The 18,494-nt window shown below is 44.1% G+C and overlaps 1 protein-coding gene across 9 annotated transcripts in view; it reads left to right on the top strand.

The window, feature by feature from the left end:
* GLMN (glomulin, FKBP associated protein) overlaps positions 1-18,494 on the top strand; it is a 1,004,137-nt gene that overhangs the window by 502,865 nt on the left and 482,778 nt on the right. For 7 of the 9 annotated variants that reach the window (XM_069641799.1, XM_069641796.1, XM_069641792.1 and 4 more), the window contains exon 11: positions 10,655-10,744. The exons of the other annotated variants lie outside the window; for them this stretch is intronic. In XM_069641799.1, the coding sequence (XP_069497900.1) occupies positions 10,655-10,744 (90 nt within the window). The remainder of the gene's footprint in view (positions 1-10,654; positions 10,745-18,494) is intronic. 9 annotated transcript variants of the gene reach the window in all.

The following is an 18,494-nucleotide window of genomic DNA, read 5'->3' as shown; positions in this document are numbered from 1 at the left end:
CAATTGTTTCCCCTTTTGCTGCATAAGGACACACCCCAAACCGTTCTCACTGGCATCTGTAAACAATTTCACATCCCAATACTCTTTAAATCCTTTTAAGATGGGTGCCTGTACCAAACAACGTCTTACCTCTTCAAACTCCCTTTCACATTCCTCACACCAAATATATTTTGCTCCTTTCTTCACCATCATTCTCATTGCTTTTGTTCTTTCTGACAGGTTTTAAACAAATTTACCATAATACTCCACGAGACCTAAATATGAAGATAACTCCTTCCGGTCCCCTGGGTGTTTCATCATTCTGATCACCTCTACCGTACAGACTTTGGGTTTTATGCTTTCAACGGATACCCCATTACCCAAATATTGTACATTCTTCACTCTAAACCTGCATTTTTCCATTGATATAGTCAAATTAGCTCTGTCCATCCTCTCCAACCACTTTTCAATCGTTCGTCATGTTCCTCTACATCCCCTCCCCACACTAAGATATCATTTTGATAACACCTCACGCCTTCTATTCCCCTGAGCAATTTATTCATTACTCTTTGAAATACGCTAGATGCAGAAAGCAGACCAAATGGCATCCTCCTGCACCTATACAAACCAAAGTGCATTATAAATGCTGTAAGATCCATAGAAGGATGTAGCTTGACCTGATGGTAAGCCCCTTTTAAATCTACCATTGATAATACCTTTCCCCCTTCAATTTCTGACAACAGACAATCAATCTTTGGCAATGGAAACCTATCTGGTAACACATTCCTATTTAGCCCCCTTAGGTCAATACATAGTCTCACACTTCCATTAGGCTTGCATACTGATACTATGGGATGTATCCACTCCACTCTGCTGCTTTTTCGATCATCCCTTCACTTAACATATGTTCCAACTCTTTTTCGACTTCCGCACGTAAAGCCAGAAGTATACTGCGTGCCGTGGACTTCACCGGCATGACACCTGGTTTCATCTTTATTAAATGTACAAATCCTTTCAAACACCCAGTTTTCTTCTCAAATACTTTTGGAAACCATCTTGTGGTGTCATTATTTTTCCTCTTCCATTAAATCCACTTTTCCTGTTTTTTTTTCTTATGACCATCACTTGTGTTGGCTGGTCTGGGTCTAGTCTCCTTTTTCTGTGACTCTCGCCATCCCTTGAGCTTCACCTTCACCATACTTGAAGTGTGCTCAGAGCTCCCTTACAATGTCTATCGGTATGTCCCCATAAGAATGTGCTTTCACAGTGTGTTCTTGTAGTTCGCACAGGTTAAACTTTTCCCTCCATGTGTCAACATTCACAAGCATGTAGTCTACTTCGCTATCAATTAGTAAATTCACCGGAACATCATTTATATCAACCAACGCATGTGGCTTTATTCTTCTCGGTCTCACATCAATTGCATTTACCACTCATGTTTCGTCTTCATCGCTTTTACCACCATGCTCCCAGTAGCTTGTACATTCCCCAATTGTCTTGATTCCTCCTGTTTTGGTCCAATGCATGCAACAGAGAACAATGTGACCCTTCCTGCCACTCTGCATACTATATGATGTGCAAAGCATTTTATGTCACTTGCTGTGTTATCTGTATTGCCGAACCTGTAACGCCTTTTGTTGGGGAATCTCGTGTCGTACTTTTGTTTAACTTCCATCTTCTTCCTTAGTGCTGCTCACACCTCCTTATTCACCAACTGTTTTCTTGGTACCATCTTCTCTACCACGTTGGCAGCTGGTACATCAATTTAACTGCCCTCAGCATCCAATGGCCTTATGGATTTTTCTGTGTCTTCTACCATTTTCTCTATTTCAATTGTTCTTTCCAGCATTATGTAAGTGGTGCACAGGGGTTGAGTGTTTATAACCGAGTGTAACGTCTGCCGTGAACGAATCCGGCCAAAAGCTCCAGGAGCCTCCACAGGAAACTCCAGAAGCAGGAAATCACGTTCCAGAGTCCCCTCACCAGAGTGCAGGACCGAGGGAGCAAGGAAAGTCCAACCGGTGTCAACCGTTCTGCATCAGTGCTGTTTATGAAGTGCTGAAACCGTGAAGTGCTGCTGAAACGAAGAAAGCCTGTAACTGCCGACGACCTTCCTGAGTACTGCCGCAGGAGCTCTCCGGACGCTCTCCCCCTTGTCTCCACGACTGAGGCTCAGGAACCAGGGTCTGCCTGGCTGTAGCAAGACTGAATCCTGCTGGACCCCTTTCTTCTAACCAAAGGTACTTTTTCGGACTTGGGGTGCTTACCTTTTTCCCTAAAATCGTGTTGTCTCACTTGAGATTTGCACCTACTTACTTTCTGAGTTGATTTCAAGTCCCTTTACACAGGCTTAATAGCTTGTGTTCATACAAGTGATTTTTCTGAACTCTGTAACTTTGTGCAAGACTTTTATCCAAGAAGTGCATCAGAACTGTAGACTGTGTCCACATGACTGCTGGACTTTGGTATTGCCTTATCCCCTAATAGGTTGTAGCTTGTTGAACACTGTTACTACTGGGAAGGGCGTATCTAGACTTCATTGAAGGATTCAGCGGTCCTCACCTTTTTGCTTCCCTTAACCCTTCCTTTTTGCAACTCAGAACCTAAAAAGTATATTGGTGTGATATATAAGTGCAAATACTGATCTTATGATTGAAGTCACCTCAGGGTGTAGGAGGAATGCATTGAGCATATCCAAAGATTATCCACTAGCTTAAAAGTAATTTCAAAATGTACTTGAATTGTTACAACCAATTGCCTTTTAAAAAAATGCTCATTTAAAACTGATGTTAAATAAATAATTATTTATAACTGAAACCTTGAGTTTAAGTGTTACATGGCTACTTGTATTGACTGATTTAATCTGTACAGCTCACATTTACCCCTCTTGAGATCGATAGGCCTGGCTGCTCAGTCACACTACCAACTTGTATAGTACAGACCTATACCAAAAGGTGTGTTACCTAATACCAAGCAAATAAGTCTTGTGTAGTCTTGCACAGTGAGACTGCACCAATTCTTACCTAACATTAGTTGATCCCTGATATGTTCATCCCTATAGTGATCATATTTGTATTTTATAGCCAAACCGTGAAGCACTGTTACAAACTCAATGGATTTGCCTCTTTTTCTGTTCTCGCCTGGCAAAATGGTATCTTCTCAAGAACATGTTCTCTTTGACAACAAAGTGTTTGGCTATACTCTGTTCAAAGCTTGTTAAACCATCCGCTTCACTTACAGGCAGTTCTGGTAGTTTCTTGAATACTGCTTGTCCTTCTTGTCCCAAGCAATGATAAAGCAAGGAGTCTTTTCCATCACTAGCAAAATTGCCGCCATATACCCCATGTATCTATCGGATTAATCCTTCCTTCCAATCATCCCATTTCATGTGTTTTTCCCTTTGATGTGGTAGAAACAATATTGGTCCTGGGATGTTCATTTTTGTGTTTTCTGCAAACTGTCCTTTACTGCAAGGTCACCTGACCGTAAAGTGGCTGCATAGCCCTTTTTTGGCACTTTCGTTGTCTGACAAATCACTTTTTTTTATGGTCGCCTGACCATATGATGGCCGCCCTGCACGTTTCTGCTTGCGATGTCCGGATGTCACATGACTTTAAAGTGGCTGCTTCTGCATTTTCGAGGTCACCTGACCTTACAATGTCTGTTTTGCACCCTTTTTGCGCTCGCACACCCTCATGCTTCACTTATTACGGCTGTTAGTGCAGCCCCCTGGCGCTCAGTCCTTGGATGGATGAGGGGCATCTCCAGAAATGGTGCGCCGTCTCCGCTTTGCTTTTCGGACTGCAACAGTACTTCCACGCCGCTTTGTGTGGATATTTTGCTTTGTTTCCTCTGCCTGCACGTCTCACCTTCGCTTTGTTTCCTCTGCAGTTCCTCTGCAGTATGGACACAGGTGGGCTTAGGCGGGTGCTGCTTCAGTAGAACCTTGTCGCCAGTAATGAGATGCACACTTGAAGCACATTGAAGTAATTGTAAGCATTTATTACTTCCATCAAATTCTCATCAGGTTGCATAGGAAGCAGCCCCAACCTGCCATTTCATCAGTCTGCTTTCTTCCTTCAAGTCATAACATCGCTCTCCAATAAGAGTACCCAATGTTCCATTCCAGAATGGAATACTGTACACTCCATGGGCTACAAACATTCAAGGTTAAATGGCAGAATAACATATTTACACATGTTTGTAATGGGACAACAATGTATTTACATATGTACACATTTCCCTGATACAACACAGAACAAAGTACAGTCTGCTATCAGTTTCTCCAACTCACTGGCTGCGTTGAACTCATTGGCATTACATTGCTGTCGGAGTCAAGGACAGTAACACGGTGGCAACCGCTTATCCCCGCCTTGGCTATCAATGCGGGAGAGCCCTGTGTACCTTTGACACACGCTACACCGTTCGTCAGCTGCAATTCCCGATCTTATGTTTCTTTGCCTTGTGACTTCTTGAAAGTCGCGGTTCTGTGTTGAAAAGGACAAGGGCAATTCCCTTCTTGTCGTCCTCTCTGATCTAGCCGCCTTTCTCCTCGGTTTAAACTGCCATCTCGGAATTGCTGCTTCCTCGTGCGTTTTGACTTGCAGAGTGCGCTTTCATGCTCCTTCTTTTATCCGTGTGGGGAAGTGTGATGGAAGTCGGGTGTGTGTAGTTATCAGTAATTGCCTGACTCTGCCGGACCCTTGTGTCGGGATATGTCAGGTATACGGCTCTGATGTTAGTTCTTTGTCGCTCACAACAAATTGTCTGTGAGAAAATGTTTGTGTTGGAAAGGGGGCTGGGGGCTGAGTTCCTAGGTATCCTACCTGGTAGGATGGGAAAAGAGTGTCACAAGGAAGGGGATGCCGCATCTCACCCTTCGGTGTCCCACTTCCACTCCCCGAAGACCCCCATCCAGGTGATCCTCCCGCACTGGTCCACCCCCAGGAACTGGATCCAATAGCGACGGCCGTGTCCTGGCCACCCGGATGTCAGATCCCCGGGACTAGCGTGTGAAACGCCTTCAGGTTTCTCACATACCCTTCCCCTATGTGAGGTGGATATGTCTGTTCTTTGTGGTTAAGACTTGGGAGAGAACAGGGATGAGAGATGTCCAAGAACTCTTGCATATTCCATTGATTTCCTTTGGCCGGTATAGGTACAAGTGGAATGGTTTGATTGGTCTCTCTACAGTAACCTATGAATTGGTTTCTAGGGGCTGCCTCAGGTTTCATGGGTTCTGATTTTTCCCAGTCCCATAAAGTAGAATTTTGGAAGTAATAATTGTACTGCCAGCAATTCTGGGGTAGAAAATCTCTAAAGGGAGGTGGGGTTTCCTGCAAGCGAGTAGATAAGGTCGAGAAATCCCGACCCAGAATAACTTCCTCAGGGAGCCAAGGAATGATGGCTGAAGCTATTACACAGGACTCGCCCCGGATATTAATGTGCCCGGCTACTTTGGGGTAGACTTCATTGCCCAATGTACACAGGTAACTCTAACTAGTGAAGCGTTGTTGAGGTCCTTTTGTAGTGACTAAATCAGCTCCAGTAGCAGTTTGCTTACTAGCCGAGTCGATTAAGGCCCTTACTTGCCTTGCATTCACCAAAGCCTTTTCATATGTGAAGTCAGCAGAAGACTGACATAAACATATTCCAAAGGTCTCTTAACTCTTCTTTGGGTTCTTCCCACTCTTCATCCTTTTAAATAGCCTATTTCCATAGGTTCGTCCCTTAGATTTTTCGGGCAGTGTCTAGCTAAATGTCCCGTTTCTCTACAGGAAAAACAGACAGGATGAGGTGTTCAACTTCCTTTAGTTTCCTCCCATCTGCTTTCATCTTTGGTTTTAGGATAAGATCTTTTGATTTCTACTCTTTCTCTTAGTATCCCTTCCTTGATTCTATACAACCCACCCATGTTTATCTACCTCCTGAGGTTGAGGTTGGTGGATAGTTTTGTAATCCTTCCACCCCTCCCCTCGATGTGCCGAGTGGAAGTGTTTAGCTGCATCTGAGTGGTTTTGTGCAGTTTCGATGGCCATGGCCATGGCTAGGGTAGGTCGACTTAACGGTAAAACAGCCTTTTGCAAAAACAAGGGTAAGGAATTAGTGAATTGTTCTAGGGTGATCATCTCTGTCAGTTCTTATAAGGATTTGTTGTTGATCCACTGGGCTACAGTGTTTTTGACATGTTCACCCATTTCTAGGGGGGTTTCTCCCAGGTTTAATCTTATGGCCCTCAACTTCTGCCAATAAAAATTGCAGGTTTGCCCCACTCATTTTAAAACCCTTCCTTGATGGATAGAAAGGTTGCTCCCTGTGCAAGATTAAGTAGTTGATAGGCGGTTTGTAGTTCACCTTTCAACAGAGGAGCCAAATAGCACCTTTTAAGGTTCTCTTCCCACCCTAGTTGTTCGGCTAGGTGTTCGAAATTCAAGAAAAAATGTCTTAGATCTTCGCTTTCTAGGTGTGGTTGAAGTACTCTGCTGAGGTGGTAGTAAGGGTCTAGCTTGCAATTCAACCAATTTAGTTAAATGTTCTTGGAACCTAGCTTCAGCTTGCATTTGATGGGCTGCCAACTGGCAATGACATTGGCTAGGTCGGCCATTTCTTCTGGGGTAGGTTAAGGGTCCCTTCTGTGGGGTTTTTTCTGAATCAGAAAACAAACAGGTCTCAACTCCCTCGGATAAAGTTTGGAAGTCGTCTGATTCTTCTGATTCTGCTGAAGGAATGGGCTTTGTTAGGCTAATCTCTAACCCTCATGGCCCCGCTATGGATGACAATTGGGTACTAAAAAAAAAAAAAAAAGGTTCAGGAGCGGGGGGATTTAAAGCACTAGGTCTAATAAAGGTAAAGGTGGCCGAACCTTCAGTATTATTCGATCCCACTGTTGTTTATTATAATGGGAGAGAGGAAGGGTGTCTAACAATACTTGAGTTTTAAAGAATAGATCCTGTTGGCCAGTCAGAATATGTAGCTGATGGAGCAAAACCTCTTTTACAGTGGATACGCGGTCAGAGTCCAGGATTTCAACAATCCTATTTTCCCCTTCTGGTGGTATGACAATTATCAGCATGAATTTCAATTTTATCAGTTGAATCACATCCCACTCTGACACCATATGGAAGGAAGGCATATGGTATCAAAGTAAGACAGACTCAAGTGATCACGGTTAAAGGGTGTTTATTGAACTTTATCAGGGGTGTGAAAAACACCTATCTAAACCTAAATTTGAGATAGGAGCAAGCTAAGACCATCAAATAATAATACAGTCCTAGTGGAGTGGAGTTAAATAAGGACCTATACTAAAACAAACATATTTCCAATCCTTACCGCTATGCTACAAAATAGTATGGGATAATGTTCACAAAAAGAAAGAAGTGCTCACAAAGTGTTAAGGCCGTGGGCCTCCCTTGCCCACTTTGTTAGCATGGGACATAATGTGTCACTCAAGCACAGCACACTCCTGGGCTTCGTTGGCACAAGGTCACAGTTTCTTTCACCAACATCAGGGTCTTTTGTTCCCAAGTCTCTTTTGGGCAAAGTCTCTTGCGTCAGAGGACCTGAGGTACCACAAACAATAAAGAAAAGTTCCTTTCTCAATATTCAGGTCGGGTGATTTACTCTTCACCCTGGATCTCCCTCAGCTGGGCCCCAATCCTTCTTTCACCATTAACCTCCGCCAGTCGGGTTCAGATCAACTTCAATATTTCGGCATCCCTCATTCAGGTTCACAATTGCCACAACAATATTCTCAGGTTTGTTACTGTTCACCCAGCATCCCCCTCTTACGGGCTCAGACCCCTTTTCTACTATTAGTCCCCCTCAGCCGGGCTCAGACCAATTTCAGTTTACAGACAGTCGAAGACTTTCGAATGTGCACAGGATTTAAAGTAACCCGCTGCAGGACCACTTCGATTTCCCAGTTCAATAATTCTTCCCCGCTCAAGGGGTGGGGGGCGGCCAAACAGAGACCTTTGAGTGAGCATCCACGTGGCCCCGGACCACTCTGTATCTGGTACCTATCTTGGTTTCACAAAGTTCAATTGTATATAAGTTCTCTTTCTTCACACAATGTTGCCGCTTGTAACCTTGAGCATAACACAGTCCGGTCTGCTATCAGTTTCTCCAACTCAGCGGCTGTGTTGAACTTGTTGGCGTTACTTTGCTGTCGGACTCAAGGACAGTACCACGGTGGCATTCGCTTCTCCCCGCCTTGGCTTTGTGGTAGGGCCCTGTGTACCTTTGACACATACAACACCGTTTGTCAGCTGCAATTCCCGGTCTTACATTTCTTTTCCTTCAGGCTTCTTGAAAGTTGCGGTTCTGTGTTGCCACGGGCAAGGGTAATTCCCTCCTTGGCGCCCTCTCTGATCTCACAGCCTTTCTCTTTGATTTAAAATGCCATCTCGTGTGTTTCGCCCTGATCAGTGTGCTTTCGTGCTCCACCTTTTATTAGTGTGGGGAAGTGTGATGGAATTCAGGTGTGTGTAATTATCCTTAATTGCCTGACTTTTGGGTTGGGACATGTCAGGTCTATGGCTCTGATGTTAGTCCATTGTCGCTTATGACTTGTCCGTGAGAAAATGTTTTTGTCGGAAAAGGGGTGGGGGGGGCTGAGTTTTTAGGTATCCTACCCGTTAGGATGGGGAAAGGGTGTTACAAGGAAGGGGATACCGCGTCTCACCCTTCGGTGTTCCACTTCCACTCCCCGAAAACCCCCCATCCAGGTGATCCTCCCGCACTGGTCCACCTCTAGGAACTGTATCCAATAGCGATGGCCGCGTCCTTGGCACCTAGATGACAGAACCTTGGGGACCAGCGGGTGAGACACCTGCACAGATTTCAGATTTCAGATTTCTCACATAGGGCGGGTAGTGGATTACAGTCCTGGCCATCTTCCTTCAGTGGATGGAGGCTCTGACACTCACAATTCTGTCTAGATGTCATGCAAAGCTAAACTTTACAATTCTATCTATGTATGATGCAAGCATGTATTACATTTCAGCTTAGATGTGACTCTGTGCTAATATTCACAATTCTGTCTAGATGTGATGCAAGCTAATCTTTACAATTCCACCTAGTTGTGATGTAAGTTGACCTTCACAATTCTGTCTAGATGTGACGCAGGCTAATCTTCACAGTTCTGTCTATATATGATGCAAGCTAGTATTACAATTCTGTCCCGATGTGACGTGAGCTAGTCTTTACAATTCTATCTAGATGTCACGCCAATCCAAACTTCACAGTTCTCTCTAGATGCAATGTAGTGCTATTTTTCACATTCAGGCCAAGTGTAAAACGGGGCTATCTGGCGTAGTCAAGCCAAATGCGAAATCGGTTAACTAGATGCAATATATGGCTATGGAGCATCAATCTACCTAGATACAATATATGGATAAGGGGCACAGTTTATCTAGATGGAATATATGAGTAAGGGGTAAAATCGATCTAGAAGCAATATGGCCAAGGTGTACAATCTATCTAGATGCACTATATGGCTAAGGGGTACAATCTATCTAGAACTAATATGGCTATGAGGTGCAATCTATCTAGATGCAATATGGCTAAGGGGGTACAATCTATCTAGGTGCAATATATGGCTAAGGGGTGCAATCTGTCTAGATGCAATATAAGGCTAGGGGCAGTATGTAGATACAGTTAGACCCGACAATAAGATAATTTAGATGGGTTGGACAGTTTAGTGGGGAGCAGTAATTGCTGATCCCCCCCCTGTTCAGACTGCACCTATGTTTTCAGTCCTTGACGGCTGCAGGTGCCACAGGCTAACACAGGCCAACACGGTCTGTAGTTGTCTCAGCAGACACTATATTTTGCCTCAGGTCCTTCGCTGCAGGGGCTGCAACAGGCAGTGGGCTGCTAGCACAATGATTATTATGAGGGCTCTGGACCAATCACGATTGGGGGTGGGATTGTGCCTTGGCGACCAATCCCGGCTCAGAGGAGGTGTGGAGGGTCAAGGAAGTGGCAACAGGGCTCAGGAGAGCATCCTGCAAAATGGAGCACTAGGAAGGGGAGGAGGGGGTTATCCTATTGGGCTGCAAAGAACTTCATTATTGTTTTGAACTTTTGTTTTGGTGGAGAGAAGCCTGGGGAAGGACGCCATTCCCAGGAACTGAGAACACTATCCATTTGAAACAGTTGCTGGATAAATACCTTTTTGTTGAATTTGAACATTTGTGCACTTTCCAAGCCTAAAGACATTACCCTTATGCATACTTTTAGAATGAGAGGGCCAGGACAGGATTTGAGACACAGGATATTTTTGATGTGGACAGCTTGGCAGAGGACAGACCCTTAGTTTTTTGGTTGAGGTAGGAAAATACCTCTTAGAATAGGGAAGTGAGGCATTCCCCAGCCCCCTTTATTATTTTAATAAAGGTTTGTACCAACCAACATGAGTCCTCTGTGTCCGCATCTCATTCCTGTTTCCTCACATGCGGCTTTACTTTTCACTGAATTTCTTTTGTGAATTCCATGGTGTCCTTAATGGTAATAAACATTAGAGGGTACATTTATTTTCCAATTTTATGAAAAAATATTTTAATAGGATGTTGCTTATTACTGCCAACACGGTCAACACGTGTATATTTATTTTGTCGTTCATTGCCTAAATATTGTGTCTGAGTTTGTGACATTGTTTGCATTGCTCTTGTAGGACCTTTTTGAAAACAGCTTGTTGAGAGTGGATGATGGCAGTCTGCCACACCACTACTTGGACATTAACATATTTCTTCGCATACCACAGGTAATTTATAATACAATGTTACCATAAATTATTTAAATATACGGTTTTTCTTAAGACAAAATGTAGAACCCAGAAAAGTCGTCAAAAAAGAATAACTCCTCATTCACACTATGAATATTCAATACCAGATATATCAAGTAAACCGAGTTTTCTACCTGTGTATTATATCTGTGATGTCTTGAAGGACAAATGTGTTTAAATCCATGTTTTAAAATAGGAAGAAATGAAAGACTGGTGCTGCATCGCTGAAGAAATATCTGTACCGGGGGTGCGTTAGATTAGTATGTCTGAGATGAAGATGGGATTTATCCCATTTAAATGGCGTGTCAAAATTACTAAAGTATTCACCTTATATTTATTATGTATGCATTTGTGGACCTTCTGTCATTAAATGTAAGATGTATTGCTTTTATGTCAATGGGCCTCATTACGGGCCCGGCGGTATGTCTGCCGGTGCTACCAGCGGGTTGCCGCTGGACCCGTAAAGAATGACAGCCGCCTGACTTCCTGGTGCCAACGGAATATTACAACTCTGGCGGCTGGGAAGTCGGGCGCCAGTAATTTTGTTTATCCCCAGTCCCAATGGACTCTATGTGAGTGGGGACACAGAAGCACCGGCACCGTTGTTAATGCTGCAGGTGCTTCCGTGGCTGCCTTGCTTACCGTGACTGCTGCGCCCGGAAGGGTCAGACCTGTCGGGCACATCGGCTCCGGTGGGCAAACCCATAGGTCTAGAAATAAGGGTGCGAGTGAGCTTACCGCCACATTGTTTCCGGACCTGCAGGGTCTTAATGAGGCCCAATGTGTTTTAACTGAAACATACATGTCATGAAAGTTGTAAAAATGTGATTTTTGAACTAAACAACTATAAATAAATACAATTAAATGTAAGATAACAGGCATTTGAGCGTGTGAAGTTGGAATTCCTCTTAATAAATGTTTGACCCTCGACAGCAGTTGGCATGAATGGGTTTTTCTTGCCAAAACTAATGGTGGAGCAAGTCAATAGGCTCCACTATCAGTTTTGATATATGCACTCGCTTATGAACCATTTTCTTAGGCTGTGTTAGGGAGAATTCTCTGTAAAGGCTAATGTCCCAAACCTAGTGAGTCATCCAGCAGCTTTGCTGGATTTTTGGGGTTTATTTTTTTCTCTCCTGCTAAGAGTGAGACTCTTTTTCTCCCACTCTTAGACATGATTTGAGGTGTTCCTTTGACTTTGAATGTGTTTTATGGGCTATGGGGTCCTTTACCCCATAGGGCTTCATGTGTTTTTTGGTATGTGGGTTACACAGCACCCTCCGTGCAGTAACCCAGGGGTGTCATAGTGACCCCCAAACATAGACTCCATACCATGGGACTGACTACTGTCTCCCAGGGCATGTAAAGTCACCATTGGCTTTACTAGTCCCAAATTATGAACAGAATCCAGTACAAACCATCATATTGTGGACGTACTGGTCGGGGCAATTCGATTGCCCCGGGGTCTGTTGTTCAAGGGGGCATGTCTCCGTCCCCCCTGATCGAGTTTTGGCTGGTGGCAGTGGATACTACTTTTTATATTCGACCGCGAATATATTCCTATGGGATTTTCCCATTGTTCGAGGCTACCACTTTTTAATATAGCCTCGAACATACCGCCGGTTTATTAAATTAATGTAAAATCACCGGTTGGTAATTTTTGCCGAAACTCGGTTCCAAAATGGCATTTGTGTTCGCTTCTGTGACTCCAACCCAAGTCGGGCCGTTTGTTCCACTTTTTGGCGGGGTTCTCCACAGAAGCCTCCAAAAGTGGTGCCACTCTGTCTGGGTACCACAGGGGTGTGGGAGGGGGTTTAGGCACCCTGGACTGAGTTGCCTTGGCAACTTAGCATGTTTGATTGACAGCTAGGCTGAATGAATGGGGGTTTGCTGCATAAAAGCAGGGCTTTAGGGACTGGAACTTCAGAAGTCGCCACAGGACCTGAAGATTCCGAAGAGGGAGAAGCTGAGCCGACCTGCAACGACGAGACCACCGGTGGAGCCCTGCTGAACCGTCTCACCACTTTTCCCGGCGACAGAGGAGATCTCCAGTCCGGAGAGTCTTCTTCCTTTGACTGGTGGGGATAACCAGTTTGCCCGTCTTTTTGCCTTCCTGGATCATCTCGTGGCCGCCTTGCCTGTGCCAAGCACCCCGGCAACCGGGATACCATGGATTTTCCACTAACGCGAATAAAAGGGTCTTACCTTTTAACCGGAGAACTCCGCGGCTGGTTTCTTCCCAGGCAGTGCAACGACCTACAGCTTTCCTCCACGTCGAGACCATCTCTTCCTCTGGACGACGCCGTGACTTGCACCTGCTGCCAGGAACAACTGCCCCCGCTGGAGGATCCTCTCCACTTTGAAGGTACTGTGTCCGCCTGGCCTCCCTCGCAACGGTCTGTGTGGGGTGACTCTTAAAGCCTCCACTTACCACTTGGGTTGGCCCTAGGCTGGCTAACTGAACTTTTCTGAGCTGTCTTAATTCTTTTCTGAACTCCCTGCAAGACTTTTCAAGACTTTTTAGCTGTGTGATCTTGGGCGCTTTGGTTCTCTGTTCTCTTTAAGAGGGAGCCTGGCCTCTGAACTTTTTGCTCACAAGTAGACTTGACTTTCCTGCCTTGCTGGGTGCTTCTAAAGTATTGTGTTGTGTGCTTTTCCTAATTTCTGCCTTTTTCCCTCCCTTTTTCTTAACTTATTGGAGTGCCATCTTTAGTTAAGCGCTCACCTCTGTCTGGAAATAAGTGGTGTTAACTAAGACTTGTCTAATAAGGAATAAGGGATGTACATCTAGTAATAGTGACTGTGTGTTGAATTTATTTACCTCTTTTTGTGCTAGTGTAATTTACAAGTGTGTCTTTAAATAAATAATTATATACTTTTACACCAAAGCTCTGGTCAGTGCTTGCTTGTATTACTGTGTCTCTGTACCTATTGTGTATACTCTGCATACTGCCTAACTCATCTTGGGAGAAGTCTGACTGCTCAGCCACAGCTACCAGGTAAATCTGGGTGGTACAGACTTCTACCAATTGGGTTTACTACCAACCACCTGTAGTCCTAAATCTTTTGCAGTGGTCCCTAAGGGAACTGCACAGGTTTCTGCCTAACAGGCTGTTCGACAAAACATTAACATTCTTGACTCCCCCGCCTCTTCCCTGCACCATCAAATTGCGCTTTTCTCCTACAATGTCATTATCATGATTAGAGACTGCCACACGTTTTGACAGAGTTGAACATATCTCTGAAGTTTAGGGGTATGAAACGAACCACTTAATATCCAAAGCTATTAATTTCAACGGCTCACACGAGTCGATTTGGTTATCACAGCGATCATACTTGTTCCCATGGGAGTAGATATGCATTCTATATCCAGGAGTCCATATAACCCAAACTAGAAATGACTGTTCAAACCTTAGATACCTGAATTACTATTGGGTCTGTACCAAGACTTGACGTGGTGGTCACGCTTAGCAATCTCATTAATGGTGAGGCTTGCAGGTCTAAAAACAAATTTGATGCCACACTTCGTGTTGTGGCAGGCTGTAAGATCATGTCAAAATCCCCCTCTGAATCTTCCCACTACTGCAACCATGTTGGCCTGCTAAAGAAAAAACATATCCCTATTTAGGAACTGCTCCTGCCTATGATTGCAACTCCAGTTTTCCGGAATACCTTATATTCCCCAAGTCTGTCACAACTTAAACAATTGAAACAGGCAGGATTTCAACCCTAGGTCCGCTTTACAGAAATAGGAACCCTATGGACGTTTTATCTTTTCAGAAAATGTTTGGGGTGTCTGAAACCTACAGAAAAACCTATATGCAATTTAAGGCACAGCATTCCTCCACAGAGAGGATCCAGATAAACACAACTTGAAATATTGCTTAGCAAAGGGTATTTGGCACATCCGATATCCAGAATCTAAAAGGCCCTCAATATAGATTACGTGAATGGGCTAAATGAGCACATCAATTAGGTTTGGCGGTCTCTGAGGCAACATTCACTCAGATTTGGGAAAGAACAGCAAAAATTTCCCGCTGCATCCAATTTAGGAATAACTTGCAGAGGGTTTCCTCAGAATGTACATGCCTGACTGGCTTCATAAATCCATCCTTCGGCCTCTCCCCTGTGTGGTAACTGCAGTGCCCCTGGCATGATTCTGTACATTTGATGGAGGATCCCAGTGTTAGAAGAGTTCTGGCCGAATTTACTGGGTTTGATTTGGTAGGTTTCCCAACAGTCTTTGCCCGTAGACCCTGCTGTAGTAGTCCTGCTGAGGGCAGTTGAAGATGCATTTCAGTGAAGAACTGCTAATGGTAAACAAATCAGAGTCTCCTTGTAGCCAAATGTAATGACAATTTGTCATATTATACCACTGACTCCAGATTGGGAAAGGTAGGAAATGTTGTATTAATAGAATTTATTAAGTGCAGTGGTCACTTAAGGGCAACTTGGCGCTGAAAGACCAAAAGTCGCCAGCAAAAACAGGATCAAATCTGATTTAGAAAAGTACAAGGAGCGGCGAAAGGAGAGGTGAATATCCATTGCGCGAAGGGAGAATGGGAGAGAGTTCCAGGCCTTTGCTGAAGCAACGGAGAACGTTCGACTGCTTATCCGGGAATATTTTACCCGGGAACCTGAATCATTAGCGAAGATTGAGAGCGAAGTGCTATAGAGGGGACATAGGCACAGAATTTCTCCTGGAGATATTCAGCCTCCAATTTGTAAAAAGCTCTATGGACAATACACAGTGATTTGAACACTACACGCTTTCCAACAGGGAGCCAGTGTAGCCGACGTAGGAGAGGAGTCCTATGAGAACCAAAAGGAGTGGAACGCAGCTCTTGCACCCATATTCTGCAAGAGCTGGAGTCAATGAATCAAATAGGCAGATTGAGCCAGATAGAGGGCATTACAATAGTCAGTACTGCTCATGATTAAAGCAGATACGACAAGAGCATGGAATTGAGAGGGAATAAACGGCAGGACTTTACGGAGGGTTCTTAACTTGAGATGGCCAGCTTGACAGACAGCTGCCACCTGGTCAGACATTGACACAGATGCCGAGATTTTAACGCTCAGACCTTTGACCACAGTACCCGAGACTGGACAGGGTCTGAAACTAGCAGGCTAGAAGTCAGGGGTCCATAACAAAGAGGGGGAAACAGATCCAACTACCAGCACCTCTGTCTTATCACCATTCAATTTCACCCAATTCCTAGTCATCTATCCACCCACGTCCTCCAAGCAGTTTCTAAACCGCTTGGACAGATCAAGACGTAGAATAATCTGTGTGTCATCGGCATATGAATCGCAGAGCAAACCGTGGGAGCCAATGAGGGCCAAGAGTGGCTGGATGTAAATATTGAACAAGATAGGTGACACAGCAGAGCCTTGTGGCACTCCGTAAGACCGAGGCACTGGTTTAGAAGAAATGGGAGAGATAAAAATAGATTGAGTGCAACCAGAGAGAAAAGAAGAAAACCGGGCAAGCACCTGGCACAGAAAGACCTGCAGAAGACTATCAGGCAACCAGGGTGGGGTGGTCCTTGGTGTCAAACGCTGCTGAAAGATCTAATAAACTCAGCGCCCCTAAGCCACCCTGGTCAGCCAGACGGGCAAGGTAATCTACTGCAGATACAAGAACAGAATCCATGTCCCAACCGGGGCAGAAGCCAGATTGAAAGGGGTCACAAAAGAGAGTGGATTCAAGAAAAGAACTCCGTAAAGGAGACACCGAGTATTCAAGCAGCTTCATAGAGAAAGAAAGAAGTGAAATAAGGTGGAAGTTAGACAGAACTGCCAGATCCAGAGAGGGTTTATTAAACAGAGGTATCACCAGCACATGCTTCAGATCATTGGGAATAATGCCTGAGGAGAAAGTCATTCACTTGCGCTGTGACCCAAGAATTGATGTCAATCAACCGAAATATCTTTAATAATGGAAGTAGGATTTGGGTTTATTAATGGCGGACAGAACATCTGAGTTGGATACAATCGGAAAAGTGGACCAGGTCAAGGTCGGAGTGGTATTTAAGCAGGGCACAGTAGACCTAGGAAGATCGGGGCATGACAAAGCGATCCTGCTCCGAATGGTGGCAATCTTTTTGTCAAAAAAGATTGAAAAGTAGTCACATAATTCCCGTGACGGAATAAGGTTAGAATGTGACTGAGCAAATGAAGATAGAGACTGAACTAAACTAAATGGCGCCTAGGTTGATTAATGGCAGCTTCAACATTCCTGCTAAAATAAACTTGTTTAGCAGAGAAGATGGCCTTATGATATACCCCTGTGGCTTGGCCAAGGAGGGCTTTGTCAGCTGGGCCATAGCTAATTCTCAATTTCCTTTTTGCCTGCCTACGAGATAGCCTGAGAGATTTAAGGTCATCAGTGAACCAGGGTTTGGATGGACGGGTTTTTAATATGCAGCGCTTAATAGGAGCAATAGAGTCTGCTGCCTTAGTAAATTAGTGTTCTAATTACAGAAATCGGACAGAGCGCAGTGAGAGACAATTTGAGTTGCTAAATCTTAATGAGGCACAGTGCCAGCTACGCTTCCTGGATGGGCGTCCAGGTCGCGGTGACAGAGTGGTCGCTGACTGCACTGAGAATGGAACAACATGATGGTCTGACCAAGAGATAGGAAGAGCCAGTGAAATAGAGATGGAAGTTTCCGGGGCAAAAATAAAATCAAGGGTATTACCCAGCTGATGGTTCGGATAGGTGACATATTGGATTAAGCCTAGATCCAGTAATGATGCTAAAAACGGAGATAACATATGCATGCTAGGTTTGTTAGCTGGACAATTAAAATCGCCAGCAATGAAAAGGTTAGAATATTTCTGCTGGAGTTCAGACGCAAAAACTGGAAAATCATCGCATGACTGAGGGATCAGAATGGTCGCAAAGCCAGGTTTCGAAAATGCAAAGCAGATCCGGTTTATGATGGTATGAGATTGGGAACAGCAATGGGAGCCTTAATGGCACCACGACTGCAACGAGCATTAGCCACCATATTCTTTTGTATGACAACACAGAACATCCAATAATAACAACTGTTTCACTCCACGCGCTCTTGCTGCGTTTTTCTAAGTTGCAGGGAACGCGTATCAGGTAAGCGCCAGGATCGTAGTACTCATTGTGAGTACGGACAGCTTATACTTGCAGATATTTTAGAACAATAGAATTAAACAAATTGATTTATGTTTACACAGCACAGCGACTAGACATGCTACTAGACATGAGGAACGGTGGTTATTTGCCACGATCGTTTCATTGAACGCGGCATACCACTTAGGTAAGATACTTTAACATTCACGTTCCAAACATCAATGAAAAGTCATGTTTTGGATGATCAAGAAACATAGTATACAAAAGAGTAAATACTTTTGTTATATATATCTTTTGCAGATATCATCCATTGTTGAGTGCCACCATAAAGTTAGTTTGACAGAAAGCTAGGCAATGACAAAACATATAAATATAAGACTTGACTGATTAGCTAATAATGTGTTATCTCTTTCCCTTTCCCCTCTACTAATACAACATTGCATAACGTATGTATTGGTCACTAAACAGCATTGTGTTACTGCGTGTTGATATCATGCTTGCTGTATTTGTGGGTTTTAACGTGTACTTACTGTAATACATTCCGGTTTGACGATGCTCATATGGATTATGTATACGTAAATGGATTAATTACGGTATATTAACTGTGATTATTGGATC

The sequence above is a fragment of the Ambystoma mexicanum genome, chromosome 1q, assembly GCF_040938575.1.
Source record: "Ambystoma mexicanum isolate Mex_15411 chromosome 1q, UKY_AmexF1_1, whole genome shotgun sequence".
Lineage (NCBI taxonomy): Eukaryota > Metazoa > Chordata > Amphibia > Caudata > Ambystomatidae > Ambystoma > Ambystoma mexicanum.
The sequence above is the reverse complement of the archived record's forward strand: the minus strand, read 5'-3'. Positions and strand labels throughout refer to the sequence as shown.